We start from the raw sequence: 17,911 nt of genomic DNA, 5'->3' as shown, positions 1-17,911 counted from the left end.
GCACTGTAAAATTTTGAATGACAATTGTGCGGTCATGGAGCACTGTACCCATATCAAATTGTTATAATTTATTCACACAAATAGAGCTTTTTTTGGTGGTATTTAATCACCACTGTTTATTTGTTAGTTTTTTTACTAAACAAACAAAAAAAGACCAAACAGGTAATTTTTCTCCTTTATTGATGTGTGCTGATGAGGCTGCACTGATGGGCACTGATAGGTGGCACTGATCAGGAGGCACTAATGAGGCTGCACTGATAGGTGGCACTGATAGGCACTGGTAGGTGGCATTGATAGGCAGCACTAATAGGTGACACTGATGAGGAACTGATGAGCACTAATTGGCAGCACTGATAGGTGGCACTGGTGGGCAGAAGCCTGCATGGAAGGAGAGAGAAAACTATGTACTTGCTTCCTCCCCAAAAAAATTACACGCCAAATGTGGCATGGGGTGTGAGTGCTTAAAGTGGAACCTCCCCCTTTTGGGTAAAGCTACGCTTCAAGAAGATCTGACCCACGATACATTGTTATGCCTAGAACAACAACAAGCAGTTGTAATGTTAACATTAGGTTACTTACCGGAAGGGCCTGAGAGTTAGGAAGCATCTTCGGACCAAAACTTTTCCATCTGAATTCACAGACAACATCCTTAAATTCTGCTGTTAAAGCTGATCCAACCAGAAGGACCAGTTCTCCAACCTGTAAACAAACATTCATTTTAGTGCATTTAGAGATTGGATTTAAAAAGACAATAATACCCACACCAAATATCTTTTTTGAAATACACTATCCCTTTAAATATGTCTGTCCATCCATACAAAGCTTGGGGTTGATTTGCATGTAATTTAAACATTTCATTTACTCTGAGATCTTTGTATGGATGCAGAAAAGTCTGAGCCAACCACAACAAAGGCTTTATCATAGTACAAGATATTACTGCTGTGCTGGCATACTTAGTGTTAATAGTAATGTCTGGCATACTGCTGTGCTGGCATACTTAGTGTTAATAGTAAAGCCTGGCTAGTGGCATATCTGGGGTATGGCAGCCATGGCAAGTGTGGGCGGCAAAAAAGACACTCCCCGCAAGAAAAAAACCCCACCCGTCCTCCCGCGGCCGAGCTCACGCACTAATGTAGCTCCCGACGCTGCAGCCGGCCTGCTGGAGCGCGGCGCGGGCACAGCAATTGCTCATATTGCTACTTCGCCTGGGGAAGGGAGTGACAGGCGAGGCGCTCCCATGATGAACGATGACTGGCCAGACGCGATTACGTAGGGTAATAGTGTGGTGGAGGCGGAGCCTAAAGCTGCAGAGCCTAAAGCTGCGCGCCATCATCTTCTCCCCAGAGAGGGGAATGTGAAGTGAGGTGAAGAGGAGAAGAAAGGGCGGGAGAAGGAATGTATGGCGGCCCGATGGGGAACCCCAAGCAGCAGCACCAAAGATAGCAGCCAGGTACTACTTCTTGATCCTCGTCATCATTTTCATGTGTGCCAACCAGAAGCAAGCGACAAAATATAATGCTCAGTGGATTAAATAAATATGCATAGCCATATCATAAATAAACTGCAATAAAGTGATTTGTGAACAGCTGTTGCACAAATCACTTTATTAATGATATCTATGGCAATGCATATTTATAATTTATTTAATCCATAATGAGCGTTATATTTGAGGCCTGGCACACACGCACAATCGCACATGATGATGATTTAAAACTTTTAAGTCATCATGTGCGATTGTGTGTGTGTGCCAGGCCTCAAATATAACGCTCATTATGGATTAAATAAATTATAAATATGCATAGCCATAGATATCATTAAAAAAGTGTAATAGTAATTTGTGCAACAAGCTCATTAAACAGTCCACATTCAGTGAAAGTTCATGTACTGCAAACTTTGCAGTGCATGAACTTTCACTGAATGTGGACTGTTTAATGAGAAGGGGCTATTGATGGGTACACATTAGCTGTGTTTGATATGCACAGTGGCTGCGTTTGATGGGCACAGTGGCTGCGTTTGATGGGCACAGTGGCTGCGTTTGATGGGCACAGTGGCTGCGTTTGATATGCACAGTGGCTGTGTTTGATATGCACAGTGGTTGCCCTTGATGGGCACAGTGGCGGCAATTGATGGGCACAGTGGCGGCAATTGATGGGCACAGTGGCAGCAATTGATGGCACAGTGGCTGCGTTCGATGGGCACAGTGACGGCAATTTTTTTTTTTTTCAGTCCGTTTGCGTCCCCCCCAAAAATTGTGAGCACCAGCCACCAGTGGTCCCCAGTGTCCCTCCCTGTCCCTGGTTATCTGAAAGATCGGTTTCAAATGTTTTACAGGTGCGCAGTTTCAGTGCTTGACATAGGCGCCATTTTCACTAGATACGCCTCTGTGTCTGGCATACTGCTGTGCTGGCATACTTAGTGTTAATAGTAATACCTGGCATACTGCTCTGCTGTCATACTTAGTGTTAATAGTAATGCCTGGGTATTCTGTAACACACAAGGCAACATAGGGTTCTACTTCAAGGTTTCAAGAAGTTTAATTAGCTGATCGTTCTGTACTCCTGTGACCCGTTTTCAGGCAGCAGGGGACTAAAGCTTGCTGTCGGCTGACGTCACAGAGCCAGTCCAGGCTGGGGAAAGATAACAACCATATGGTCAGGAGCCACCCAGGAGCTTGGACCGGTACAGCCTCTCAGTCAGCCAATGAGAGCCTGAGCCAGCTGCTCCAGCCCGTTCCACAGCTCAGCACTCCAGTGAGCGCGGGGGTGGTTCACAGCAAAGATCCGGAGACTGACAGTTACGGCTCTTTGCTCAGAGCGGCATGGAGAACTGAGTGATCAGCAGTGTTTGATCGCTCAGTTCTCAGCCTTAGAGACGGAGAGGGACAGATGCAGCATCACATCGATGCTAAATCCGCCTAGGTAAGTATTATTTAAAAAAAAATAAGCAATACTTATCTTTTAAAGCTCCAGAGAATACTTGCACCCACTCAGCTTAAAGTGGTATTAAACCCAAAAGCAATTGTTTATTATATTACAGTTTACCAATCCGATGGAAAAAGACTGACGGAATTTTTTCATCGGATATTCCGATCGTGTGTGTGCCCCATCTGAGTTTTTCCTTCCTTGTGTTTTATGTCACCGCGTTCTGACACGATCGGTTTTTAACCTATGGTGTGTAGGCATCATATACCTAGGCATCATATACCTTTCCTATGGCCGCAATCCGCGGATTGTGTGGTGTGCCGATCCGAACGCCGCGACCCGTTCGGATCATGGATCAATGATGATCCGTTGCACCTTTACCCAGAACTACACAAGAGGAGCTTGTGAATGGTCTCAAGGTAGTTGGTACCACACTCACCAAACAAACCATTGGTAACACAACAGTGTTGCCAACCTACCAGATTCTAATTTACTGACACAACACCCAAAATTTACTGGCACAGTCAAGTTTTTACTGCCATTTCCAAAAGTTACAAAATTACAGTTTTAAGTGCAAATTAGAGTATTTAGGCTACAAACAAGTACAATATGCAATTAGCAATATGATTTAAAGGTAGATAATAAGGCAAAAAACATTTCCTATTTTATTTTCGATATATAAAGTAAGTAGCTCAGGAACAGGCTTTAGGAGGGAAAAATATTAGAATGGGTGGCACACACACATAAAATTGACTCTCACAGTGACACTGACAGCAGTAGCACAGATGATGATGAGACCTCACTGACACAACACATCCTATGCTGAGTCAGGCCTTGTACAGACGAGCGAACATGTCCGATGAAAACGCGGACCGTTTTCATCGGACATGTCCGCTCGGAGATTTCGGTCTGATGGTTGTACACACCATCAAACCAAAAACCCCACGAACAGACAGCGCGGTGACGTGGCGGTGACGTTGACGCCGTCACGTCCACAAACCAGGAAGTAAAATGCTTCCACGCATGCGTCAAATCCATTCGGCGCATGCGGGAGATTTCTGTCCGCTGGTTAAGCGTACTAACCAGCCGACATGTCGGACGGACGGGTTTCCAGCAGATAAGTTTTAAAGCATGCTTTAAAACTTTTGTCTGCTGGAAACCTGTCTGCTAGGCTGTACACGCGGTCGGATCTGTCCGCTGAAACTGGTCTGCGGACCAGTTTCAGCAGACATGTTCGATCGTGTGTACAGGGCCTCACAGTGACAGTCTCTCTCCAAGCCAAGTGATCCCTCCAGTCCACTCAAGTCTAAACAGCACTGGCGGTCCCGGTCCCAAACTGCCTTGCTCCCATACCGCAGACCTGCACACGAGGCTCTGGACTCTCTCCTTGGTGCCATTGCTCCATGACATCATGCAACATGCTCAGGCACCGCCTCCGCTAGAGCCACCTGATCACACTGTAGTAGGCACTCAGATGGCCTCAGCTTCGGATCAAGCCTAGCGTCACAGCCATATTTTTTACTGGCAACTTTTTACTTTTACTGGCAGGAGAAAATTGCCTGTTTTTTACTGGCTGTCAAATAATTCAGAGAAGGATTGGGAGAAAGTGCTGTGGTCAGATGAGACCAAAAGTGAGCTGCATTCGAAAAGCAATAGACTTACTGGCCAGATCACCAGGTGAAAATAAAGGAAAGAAAGCCTAAAAAAGAAAACGAATGCAGCCATAACAGCTAAGAATTGGTAAGTTGCAATATTATAAATGTTTGTTTTGGGTCTAATACTACTTTAATATAACACATATTTTCTTCTCACATTTAATGCACTGGCATTCACACGTGGGCTTTTTCTCCATTGGATGTCTACGAGGTGGTACCTCAGGTCTATTCAAGGCTTGCTTTGTTAATTTACAGGAGATGAAGATAAATAATTATCTTCACAAAGACTGCAAATGTTTCTGCAATCACAAGTAATTAATTAGCACAAGGTCATAGAAAATGTTACTTTCACCAAGTGAACAACATTAAGCCGTTTGGGAAGTGAAGAACACAGGTGACATAATGCAATTAAGGAAATGCTGAGGTCTGTAAGAAGATGGTGTCCTACTGTAGACAGAAACATCGATATAACATTTAGCAGTCTTTGGTGTGTTAACATCACCACATTACTGGTGTTATGTATATTCTATTCAACATTCCAATATGGCCAGGGTAAACTGTTATTTGTAAGAAAAAACTCTCTGTGCTCGGGCTAATTAAAAAAAAAAAATCTGCCAGCACTAAGAGTTAATGATATCAAACTCACTATGTACATATAAAATAAGTGCAGTGCTAAGATTGTATTGTGTGAATATCAAACATTAAAAAAAGTCCAAATTTATAAAATCAATCCACTTGAACATCCACAGGGAAACGGAGCTGCCTGACGACATCATCTGTGACAAAACGCGTAGGATGGAGCCTACAAGGGTGACATCATTACGCACATTGAGTTGAGTGATGGCCTGGGCCGTACTGCTAGCCCACAGGAATGTAAAATTCCCAACTACATCTTGATGGCTCTCAGCTTTTTCCTTTGTTTTTAATAAAGCAGATCTTGCTGTTTTACACTATGGGAGTGCTTTTTATGTTTTACTTTTGAGAGTGGTGGCTGCATATCCCCTATTGGCCCTGCGGAGGAGATACATCTGCTGGCGAGAGGTGTTAACCCTTTTTGTGTCTTATGATCATTTGCATCTACAACGGTCACTGGTAAATAGTCATTGGAGTCTGGTAAGGAGAAAAAGCAGAACTAAACTTTTTTTCATTTTGGATAGAGGAATTAAGGGTTATAACCCCTGTATGTTTTTTTACCCCATCTGATATTGAGGAGATTTCCATTCACTTCCTGTCCCATAACCAAAACAGGAAGTGAGAGAAAATCCCTTTGAAGTGAGGCAAATGTCCGGTTGTCACCAGGACTAGTGTCCCCATTGGAAGATGCACCTCTATTCCTGTTCTGGTGATTGTAGTGTGTATATATATATATATATATATATATATATATATATATATACAGTATATATATATATATATATATATATATATATATATATATATATAGTTGTGTTCAAAATTATTAAACCCCCCAATGCTGTAAAGGGTTTTAGGGAATTTAGTGTACATTTGTAATTGTATTCAGAATGAAATCCTACAAGGACTTCTTAAAGAACCATATGCAACTAAAATGACATCAATTGGTTTTGTAATACAGTAGTAAATGTTTATTTTGTGAATTCCTCATTTACACAATTATTCAACCCCTTAAAGACTACCACTCTGAAGAACAGAGGTTCATTGAAGTGTTTTCAATCAGTTATTGAAAACACCTGTGGATGTCAGGGAGCAGCAATAAAGCCTAATAAGCACCAATCAGGCAGCTTTAAAATGACTGTGATACTCAGCTCCTTCTAGACATTTACTGGTGTGGTTACAAACATGGTGAAGTCAAGAGAATGGTCCGGGAAGACAAGAGAAGAGGTGATTACTCTTCACAGGAAGGGCAATGGCTAAAAGAAGATTGCAAAGATGTTAAACATACCAAGAGACACCATAGGAAGCATCATTCGCAAATTCAAGGCAAAGGGCACTTTTGAAACGCTACCTGGTCGTGGCAGAAAGAAGATGCTGACTTCGACTGCTGTGCGCTACCTGAAGCGTAGAGTGGAGAAAAGTCCCCTTGTGACTGCTGAGGAACTGAGAAAAGATTTGTCAGATGTGGGTACTGAAGTTTCTGCTCAGACAATATGGCGCACACTGCGTAATGAAGGCCTCCATGCCAGAACTCCCAGGCGCACCCCCTTGCTGTCTCCAAAGAATAAGAGGAGTCGACTGCAGTATGCAAAAATCATGTGGACAAACCACAGAAGTTTTGGGATTGTTCTGTGGACTGATGAAACAAAATTAGAAGTGTTTGGGCCCATGGATCAAAGCTATGTTTGGAGGAGGAAGAACAAGGCCTATGATGAAAAGAACACCTTGCCCACTGTGAAGCATGGCGGGGGGTCAATCATGCTTTGGGGCTGTTTTGCTTCTGCAGGTACAGGGAAGCTTCAGCGTGTGCAAGGTACCATGAATTCTCTTCAGTACCAGAAGATAGTGGATAACAATGTGATGCAGTCCGTCACAAACCTGAGGCTTGGGAGACGTTGGACCTTTCAACAGGACAATGATCCCAAGTATACCTCCAAGTCCACTAGAGCATGGTTGCAGATTAAAGGCTGGAACATTTTGGAGTGGCCATCGCAGTCACCAGACTTAAATCCGATTGAGAACCTCTGGTGGGACTTAAAGAAAGCAGTTGCAGTGCGCAATCCTAAGAATGTGACTGAACTGGAGGCTTTTGCCCATGACGAATGGGCGAAGATACCCGTAGATCGCTGCAAGACACTTGTGTCAAGCTATGCTTCAAGTTTAAAAGCTGTTATAACTGTAAAAGGATGTTGTACTAAGTACTAAGATTGAATGTCACTTGGGGGTTGAATAAAACTGATAATGATGTGAGCACAGAAAAGACATTTGTGGTTATTTCATTATAAATGTTATGTTATATTTGTCTGACCTACACGTGCCTCTTTGATTTAATTGTAAGCAGGATGACTGAATGATCAAAATCAGTGTCAAACTGGGCAAAACAATCAATTTCAGTGGGGGTTGAATAATTTTGAATACAACTGTATATATATATATATATATATATATATATATATATATATATATATATTGTGGTGGTGTGACCCTGTGCTACCTTAACCACTTCCCGCCCGGCCTATAGCCGATTTACGTCCGGGAAGTGGTTATGAAATCCTGACAGGACGTTCCACAACGTCCTGCAGGATTTCATGCCGCGCGCGCCCGTGGGGGCGCGCATCACGGCGATCGGTGATGCGGGGTGTCAGTCTGACACCCTGCATCTCCGATCTCGGTAAAGAGCCTCCGGCTGAGACTCTTTACCACGTGATCAGCCGTGTCCAATGACGGCTGATCACGATGTAAACAGGAAGAGCCGTTGATGGCTCTTCCTCACTCGCGTCTGACAGACGCGAGTAGAGGAGAGCCGATCTGCGGCTCTCCTGACAGGGGGGGGGTTCGCGCTGATTGTTTATCAGCGCAGCCCCCCCTCGGATCGCCACACTGGACCACCAGGGATGCCCACCCTGGACCACCAGGGTGGGCAAAAAAAAAAAAAAAAAAGCCTGCAAAAAAAAAAAAAAGCATTCAAAAAAAGAAAAAATATGCCAATCAGTGCCCACAAATGGGCACTGACTGGCAACCTGGCAAAATCAGTGCTGCCCCACAGTGTCCATCAGTGCCACCCCAGTGTCCATCAGTGCCACCCCACAGTGTCCATCAGTGCCACCCCACAGTGCCCATCCATGCCCAGTGCCCACCTATCAGTGCCCATCTGTGCCACCCATACGTATCCATCAGTGCCACCCATAAGTGCCGCCCATGAGTGCCCATCTGTGCCGCCTATGAGTGCCCAGTGCCGCCCATGAGTGCCCATCAGTGCCGCCTATGTGTGTCCATCAGTGCCGCCTATGTGTGCCCATCAGTGCCGCCTATGTGTGCCCATCAGTGCCACCTATGTGTGCCCATCAGTGCCGCCTATGAGTGCCCATCAGTGTTGCATACCAGCGCCGCCAATCAGTGCCACCTCATCTGTGCCCATCAGTACTACCTCATCGATGTCCATCAGTGCCATCTCATCGGTGCCCATTAGTGCCGCCATATCAGTGCCCGTAATTGAAAGAGAAAACGTATTTACAAAAAAATTAACAGAAAAAAATAAAAACTTATTTTTTTTCCAAATTTTCAGCCTCTTTTTAGTTGTTGCGCAAAAAAAAAAAAACCGCAGAGGTGATCAAATACCACCAAAAGAAAGCTCTATTTGTGGGGGAAAAAGGACACCAATTTTGTTTGGGTACAGTGTAGCATGACCGCGCAATTGCCATTCAAAGAGCGACAGTGCTGAAAGCTGAAAATTGGCTTGGGCGGGAAGAGGCGTAAGTGCCTGGTATGGAAGTGGTTAAAGATTGCTGGTTTATGCCAGATTTTGGAGAGAAAGGCACACTGATTGCACAGCTGTGTCTTGGGCTATTTAGTTGTGACCTGACTATGGCTCAGAGCCCCACCCAACAGACAGGAAGTCTGTTCCTGGAAGTCACGTGAGAGGAGTGAGAGGAGTCAGACGCTGCATGGGTGCAGCCAGAGCATGTATGTCTGCAGGAGGCAGACAGGGCTGCTGTTAGAAATCACAGGGCCCCATACAGCCTACCTAGCAGGGCCCCCCCTCAAATATATCAAAACAAGATTTTCACTTAAAATATACTAAAATCATTCAATATACTAAAATCAGACAAAGATAACAGAGAAGATGTGTGAATTAGCCCTTTTTTAAATCGTGTTTTAATTTTTTTTTAACAAAAACATTTTATAATTAAAAAAAAAACATTTAAATGTTTTGAAAAAAAAATATTCTACAATTTTTACAAAATATTTGTTTTACAATTTTTTTCCAAGAATTTTATTACATTTTACAAGGGATAAAAACAATATAGGGTTCCAATTTGTTATTTTTTAAATGGGACATGGAAGCCGGCAGCTGTGTCTGTGTCTCTCTCTGCAGCAGCTAAAAGTCGGTGGGAGGGAGAGAAACCGTTTTTCAGCTGCTGCAGAGAGTCCCATAGGGCATCCTGTAATTGCCCCTCCATCTGGCCACACTGATTTCCTCTGCTGTTTGGGCCCCCCTGTGGGCCCGGGCCCCCTACAGGAGGACTGGTGGTCCCCCCCTATCAGCGGCCCTGGAGGCAGATGTCATTGGTGATTGAGCAGCAAGGCGCTGTTTAGGAGTAGGCTAGGTGTGAGCTTAACTCTAGGAAACTCTGTTTGTTCTGAGGAGCAGACTTAAAGGGGTTGTAAAGGTAAAAAAATTCCCTAAATAGCTTCCTTTACCTTAGTGCAGTCCTCTTTCAGGATTTCTCAGAAGAAATAAGGACATTTAAAAGCAAAAAGAAAACATGGAAGAATGAGGTAAGTGAAGGAGGACTGCACTAAGGTAAAGGAAGCTATTTAGGGAATTATTATTTTTTTACCTTTACAACCCTTTTAAGGCCTAGGCTAAAGGCCTGAAACAGCCAGATGGCAAGAATGAAAGGCAGGAGGCTAAGGGCTCTTTCACACAGCGGCCCGTTCAGGTCCGCCTGACAGTTTTTTTTTGCGGACCTGAACGGGCCGCCTGTGGAGCCGCGGATGTCAACGGTGACATGCCCGCTGACATCCGACCTGCTCCGATCCGCCAAAGTGTGACGGAGGAAAAACCTACTTTTCCATCCGATCCCCCCATAGGGGAGAGCGGAGTTCTGACAGGGCGGTCCATGCACAGTGTACGGGGACCGCCCTGTCATCCGCTGGCTCAGCGGGGATCAACGGAGCGATCCCCGCTGAGCAAGCGAGGTGCACAGGGCGGATCATCAATGATCCGCCCCATGTGAAAGGGGCCTAAAGTGTTGAGTATCCAAGATACAGCAATGGTGGAACCCCCTGCGAGGGCTACTGATGTATTTGTGAACTTTTTGTGCTTTTAACTAAAAGTGGGCTACCAGGCCCTTAAAAATTCATTTCTGGACTGGCGTACTTACTAAAAAACGCATCTACCGCTGGTGTCCGATCACCCCAATCTTACAATATATATAAAGAAAATAAAGGAGAAGCTAGCTCAGCTTCTCAGAACACAGACTTTGTAGGCACAGCATGAGCATATATATTGTACACAGGTATATACACAAACATAACTTCTTTTACAGGCCATATGTTAGGGGCTGACATACTGACACAGTTGACCAGGCCAGCTGCATTTTACACATCAAAACAACAGCGTAATGACTCTTAAAGCGGTAGTTCACCCTGACCCACATGATGTTACCATCGAGACAGGCATTGTAGCGCGAGCTACAGTATGCCTGTCCCGATTTTTTTAACCCCGTACTCACCTCGTAGTCGTCCATCGTAGATTTCGGCTCCCGCGGGGAATGGGCGTGCCTATGGAGAGGGAGGATGATTGACGGCCGGCCCTGGCACGTCACTCTCCCCGAAGACAGCCGGAGTAGGTCTCGGCTCTTCACGGCGCGTGCGCACAGGCTATGCGCACGCGTCGTGAAGACCAAGCCTATTTCGGCTATTTCCGGAGAAGCGTGACGCGCCAGAGCCGGCCGTCAATCATCCTCCGTCTCCAGAGGCACGCCCATTCCCCGGTATCTTCGATGGACGACTACAAGGTGAGTATGGGGGGAAAAAATTCGGGACAGGCATACTGTAGCTCGCGCTACAGTGCCTGATTTAAAGGTAAAAGAAAAAAATTTTTTTTTTTTCCTGTCGATAGGGTGAACCCCCGCTTTAATGAGGATCATTTTATGCAAGAGGCAGATGCCTCACCTTGGCACATTTCAAAGGAGGTGATTTACAAATTTGTGAGGATTGTAAAATGCAGATTGCCTGGTCAGACTTGAAAGATCTAGGGGGTGAGAAAATGTTTATGTCTTTGTATGTGATAAATATTTTTTTCCTTAACCACTTCAGCCCCGGAAGATTTGGCTGCTCAATGACCAGGCTATTTGTTGCGATACAGCACTGCGTCGCTTTAACTGACAATTGCGCGGTCGTGCAACACTGTACCGAAAACAAATTGACGTCCTTTTTTTCCCACAAATAGAGCTTTCTTTTGGTGATATTTGATCACCTCTGTGCTTTTTATTTTTTGCGCTATAAACAAAAAAAGAGAAACTATTTTGAAAAAAAAACACAATGGGCCAGATTCAGAAAGAATGACTTAAGTTTAGGTTGGCGTATCGCATCTCATATACGCTACGCCGCCGTTACTTAGAGAGGCGAGTACCGTATTCACAAAGAACTTGCGCCCTAAGTTACGGCAGCGTAGCGTAAATTGGGCCGGCGTAAGCCCGCGTAATTCATAGTACGCTGGTAGGGGGCGTGTTGTATGGAAATTAATCGTGACCCCACGTAAATGACGCGCCTAACGAACGGCGCATGCGCGCGCATGCTCAGTATCACGTCGAATTTTCTCCCTAAGTTACGCTGGCTCAATGCTTAGTCGACGTGAAGGTAACCTACGCCCATCCCCATTCACGTACGACTTACGCAAACAACGTAAAATACGCCGCTGTTCCGACGTCCATACCTTAACATGACTTACCCCTGCTTTATGAGGGGTAAAGTTACGCCGGTCGTACGCCTTACGTAAAACAGCGTATTTTAATACGCCGGGTGCAAGTACGTTCGTGAATCGGCGTATCTAGTTAATTTGCATATTCGACGCGGAAATATACAGAAGCGCCCCTAGCGGCCAGCGTAAATATGCACCTTGAAAGATCCCGGTTTCCCTCCTTATATTAATAAATGGGAAGAGGAATTGGAAACGGGTAAAACCGAGATAGAGGTCAGGAAAATATTAAAAAAGACGCATACGACTTCAACTAACTGTGCATTGATCGAAATGAACTTTAAATGTTTAGCACGGTGGTATATAACCCCGGCCATAGCACACCGTTATCGGGATGATACCTCCAAATATTGTTGGAGGGGTTGTTTCGAAGTGGGTACTATGTCACATATATGGTGGACCTGCCCAAAAATTAAAACATACTGGAATAACGTATTATTAGTAATTGAGGAGATAACCGGGATTAAAATACCTCCTGATCCATGGGTCTGTTTGTTCCATGGGACAGAAATGTCAACCAAACAGTACATGAGAACTTTACTTCCTCACGTACTAGATGCAGCAAAGAGTTTGATCCCCAAACAATGGAAGGACCCTATGAGCCCAACAGAGAGGAGCTGGTTTTGCAGAATCAATGATATATATTATGCTGAACAGCTCAGGTTCATGGGAGAGGAAGGAGAAGGAGGATTTAAACTAAAATGGCAGGACTGGGTTAATTTTAAACTTTCACCAAGGTATATAGATAGGATGATATAGTGTAGGAAGGTTAACGGGCAAAGAGTGATACAATATGAGACAGAATTTCGGAGATAGGGGAGGGTGGGAGGGTGGGGTTAAGGGATGGGGGTGGAATGAGGGTGGGATGAGGGTTTGTTCGGCTAGGGGAAATTAATGTATTTATTCACGTATTTAAGTACTTTTTTTTTTTCTCTTCTTCTTTTGTATATTTATTGACATATATTTAAATGCACTTTTGTAATAACAAAAAATGTTTCCAACCATGATGCGAACTAAGGAGACTGCGAATTGAACGCAAATTGATTAAGTCTGCTGATAGTTCTCTGAGGCGAAAAAAAAAAAAAAAAAAAAAAAATATGCAAATATGCACCTAAGATACGACGGCATAGGAGATATGACGCCTCGCATTCGGACTTACGACGGCGTATCTGGAGATACGCCGTCATAAATCCTTTGTGAATCTGGCCCTATATACCCAAAAGTTATAGCGTCTACAAAATAGGGGATAGATTTATGGAATTTTTTGTAGAAATGGCGGCGATCTGCGATTTTTATCAGTACTACGACATTATGGCGGACACATCGAACACTTTTGACACCATTGCCACCAATACAGCGATAGTGCTATAAAAATGCACGCATTACTGTGTAAATGCCACTGGCAGAGAAGGGATTAACACTAGGGGCGATCAAGGGGTTAACTGTGTTCCCTAGTGTGTGTTCTAACTTTGGGGGAGAGGACTCACTATAGGAGATGACAGATTGTGGTTTCCAGCTAGTAGGAACTCACGATCTGCACCTCCTCTTCTCACAGAACAGGGAGGAACATGTGTGTGTTTACACACATGTCCCTGTTCTGCCTCTTGTGCCTGCGCTCACTCGTGGCCGTCGACCATCGTGACCGCCAGTCACGAGCATCGGCATCCCCGCAGTGCAGCGGGTGCTTTAAAGGGGCCGATGTACAGCTATGACAGTTCGCGAGATCGTGCAGACCTGCCGCAGTATAATGACGGCGGCAGGTCTGCAAGTGGTTAAAGAGTAAGAATGCAATTTGGCCATAAACAATACAAAAAGTCTTTTATGATGATAATTGAACATCAAAAGGGGTCTTTATGGAGTACTTGTTTATGGTAAATAGCATTCTTCGCAGGGTAATTTGTTTATCTAATTATTAATAAAATAATGCAATTTAGCCTTAGTCAATAAGGAAATATCCAAGCAACTTTTATTAGCCATCTGAGGCCAAGAGGCATCCCCTGTTGCACAGAAGATCAAAGGGGCTAGTAAAACTGACCAATCAGATTGCTCGACATATTAGTGAATGGGGAAAATTTGTGTATTAGGGAAGGTTATTTTGGCAGTTATGACTGGGAAATTGGGTTCTCAGAAGGTATCTGATCATTGCATGAAACAAGTACCCTGTCATCTACCTTGCCTGTACCTCTGTCTGCTATGGCATCCAATAAATGCTAATCTTTCAGGGAAAGAACCCTGTTACTGTGGAGATTCTTAATAATCATCACTCAAAGGGCCGGGACAAGGGGTGGGCAAAACGAAATAGAGAAATGATAGTCACTGCTCCAGGTGGGTATGTGGATGAATCTGTATCCTCTCAGAGAAACCCAGGTGCTGGCAATGCACAAAGCAAATGTAGAAAGAAATGTTTGGACAGCCGCACTCTGAAGAAACCTCTCGGTTGCCTTTTATTGGTAAAAGTTTTCAAACACCACACATCACAGCAAAAAATAGGGGTATACCCCTATTTTTTGCTGTGATATGTGGTGTTTGAAAACTTTTACCAATAAAAGGCAACCGAGAGGTTTCTTCAGAGTGCGGCTCTCCAAACATTTCTTTCTACAAGGGGTGGGCAGGAGGAACAGCTTCCATGGCACTGTGGTATCATGTGAGGTGGGGGGGGGGGGCACCACAAGGAGATGGGGGGGTGTTGTAAGTGGGAATTTGGAGGGGCGGCAGGATGTAAGTATTGTTCCAGGAGTGGAGAAATGGGGGGTGCTAAGAGTGGTGATTTAGGATTTGTGCTATGATGGATGTAAAAAAAAAAAGAACCTCTACCGGTTTCGCGGCGAACCGCTTCTTCAGGAGGTATAGTCTGTGCAATAAATAATACATTTGTCAAAACTAGCAACACATAAAACATCAAAACAACAGTTAAAACATTAGGGAGATCAAAAGTTACATATTAAACCACAGGACCGCTTACCCGGAGTCAAGGACCGTAGTGCAAGTTTCGCTGACCAAAGTCCACCGTAGCGAACAAGGGGGAACAAAAGTAGGTAAAAGTCTAATGGGGTAATAATGATAATATTAATTTATTGAGGGTCAATTAGATTGTACTGAAGGGACACCGTGTGCACCTACAAAGTAGACTTTTTTGTTCCCCCTTGTTCGCTACGGTGGACTTTGGTCAGCGAAACTTGCACTACGGTCCTTGACTCCGGGTAAGCGGTCCTGTGGTTTAATATGTAACTTTTGATCTCCCTAATGTTTTAACTGTTGTTTTGATGTTTTATGTGTTGCTAGTTTTGACAAATGTATTATTTATTGCACAGACTATACCTCCTGAAGAAGCGGTTCGCCGCGAAACCGGTAGAGGTTCTTCTAGGACTCCCCCTCACAACTGCTGATACCTCACGGCTCCTTCCGTTTGAAATAACACATCTGTATCTCTATGTGGGGTTGCTAGTCCTAGCCTTGTTTTTTACATATGGAACATTGTATGTTTTTATGTATAATAAATGTAATTTTTTACTATACCGACTCATGTTATCAGTACCGAGAAAGTCCATTGATACACATCCTTACTGGGCAATAGTCTGTGTGAGTCTGTGGTACTAGCAGCAACTACCCCTCTATTCCTGGTGCCCCTTTATTTCCTAATTAATTTCGGATGATGGTACATTTTACTTTTTCTAATTAAATCAATCTGAGGCTATACTCAAACTCTTTGAAATTATACATAACAAAAAAGTGTGAAACAACTAAAAATATATTTCATATTCTAGGTTCTTCAAAGTAGCCACCCTTTGCAGCAGACACATCTCTAGAACTGTTAAGAGGAGACTGTGTGAATCAGGCCTTCATGGTAGAATATCTGCTAGGAAACCACTGCTAAAGAAAGGCAACACGCAGAAGAGACTTGACTGGGCTAAAGAACACAAGGAATGGACATTAGACCAGTGGAAATCTGTGCTTTGGTCCAAACTTGAGATCTTTGGTTCCAACCCCCGTGTCTTTTTTTGCGATGCAGAAAAGGTGAACGAATGGACTCTACATGCCTGGTTCCCACCATGAAGCATGGAGGAGGTGTGATGGTGTGGGGGGGCTTTGCTGGTGACACTGTTGGGGATTTAATCAAAATTGAAGGCATACTGAACCAGCATGGCTACCACAGCATCTTGCAGCGGCATGCTATTCCATCCGGTTTGCGTTTAGTTGGACCATCATTTATTTTTCAACAGGACAATGACCCCAAACACACCTCTAGGCTGTATAAGGGCTATTTGACCAAGAAGGAGAGTGATGGGGTGCTGCGCCAGGTGACTACCTCTTGAAGCTCATCAAGAGAATGCCAAGAGTGTGCCAAGCAGTAATCAAAGCAAAAGGTGGCTACTTTGAAGAACCTAGAATATGAAATATATTTTCAGTTGTTTCACACTTTTTTGTTATGTATAATTCCACATGTGTTCATTCATAGTTTTGATGCCTTCAGTGTGAATCTACAATTTTCATTGTCATGAAAATAAAGAAAACTCTTTGAATGAGAAGGTGTGTCCAAACTTTTGGTCTGTACTGTATATATATATATTACAACAGTGATAACCCAAATTTTAGGATTTTCTTTTTCTCCTGGTGATAATGGCCAAATCTAAGGCTACATTCACATCTATGCATTTTAGGTGCGTTAAAAATAACATATTTGATCAAAAATAACATATTTGAGTTCAATAATAATGCATATAAAATTCACCGAAAACACAATGCATTTGCTGCCAAAAAAACATCAAGTGGTGATAAGCTGTGCATGCAAAACCCTTCCATCAAATACATTTTTCAAGCCATAAGTCTGTGTACTAAAAACATAAATGAGCGAGGGAGAGCACCGTGGGTGCTAGTCCATCTCTTGGGAAATAGTTATTGTTCATGAAAATTCATCTTGCCAAATCAACTTTTCAGGCTCAGCCAGGGAGCAACCGCCAGGGTCATGAATGTGCCCAAAAAATGCAAATGTCCCCCGACCTGGCCATTAATGACCAATTTGGGCAACAATTCTTTTAACAGGTTTCCTAGGACTGACCTACATGAGTGTCCTCCAAACAAAGAAAAACAACATTATAATAGAACATACAAACCAATGGAACAAACTAATTAATACAGTGTATATATATATATATATATATATATATATATATATATATATATATATATATATATATATATATATATATATATATATATATATATATATATAAGCATTGTTAACCACTTAACCTCCCTGGCAGTATGATTCTGTCTGGAATTACGTACCAAAAGCGGTACAATTATTTTATAAGGAAATTTGGCGTTTTATACTGTAGGCCTGCAATTCTTAGGAATAACTCATTTAAATCTGACCAAACAAGAGTCTAGTAGGCATCCGGATATGCATTTTTTTAAAAACAAAATTATAAATTATAATATAATAAAGAATTATAAATAATTATAACAAATAATAATTTAATTATAATAAAAATTATTCAATAATGTAATCAACTCAAAATCACTGAAATTTGCTCAGTTGCAGAATTGTCGCTGTCATTACTTTTATTTTTTTATGACGAATTTCCCCACAAATCGCTATCGCTCAATTCTGCAAGTGATTATAATTTATTATCGCTGTTTTCTAGCTGCTCTAAAACCATTTTTGACATAAAGGGACACTTTTGGTTGCTATGGACAATCTACAGTTTCCAGGCAGA

At 43.2% G+C, this 17,911-nt stretch overlaps 1 protein-coding gene across 5 annotated transcripts in view; it reads right to left on the bottom strand.

Moving 5' to 3' along the window:
- MGAT5B (alpha-1,6-mannosylglycoprotein 6-beta-N-acetylglucosaminyltransferase B) overlaps positions 1-17,911 on the bottom strand; it is a 293,322-nt gene that overhangs the window by 195,383 nt on the left and 80,028 nt on the right. For all 5 annotated transcript variants that reach the window (XM_040330121.1, XM_040330118.1, XM_040330117.1 and 2 more), the window contains exon 2: positions 580-699. In XM_040330121.1, coding sequence (XP_040186055.1) covers positions 580-647 — 68 coding nt within the window. In that variant the 5' untranslated portion in view covers positions 648-699. The remainder of the gene's footprint in view (positions 1-579; positions 700-17,911) is intronic.

The sequence above is a fragment of the Rana temporaria genome, chromosome 12 (genome assembly GCF_905171775.1).
Source record: "Rana temporaria chromosome 12, aRanTem1.1, whole genome shotgun sequence".
Lineage (NCBI taxonomy): Eukaryota > Metazoa > Chordata > Amphibia > Anura > Ranidae > Rana > Rana temporaria.
The sequence above is the reverse complement of the archived record's forward strand: the minus strand, read 5'-3'. Positions and strand labels throughout refer to the sequence as shown.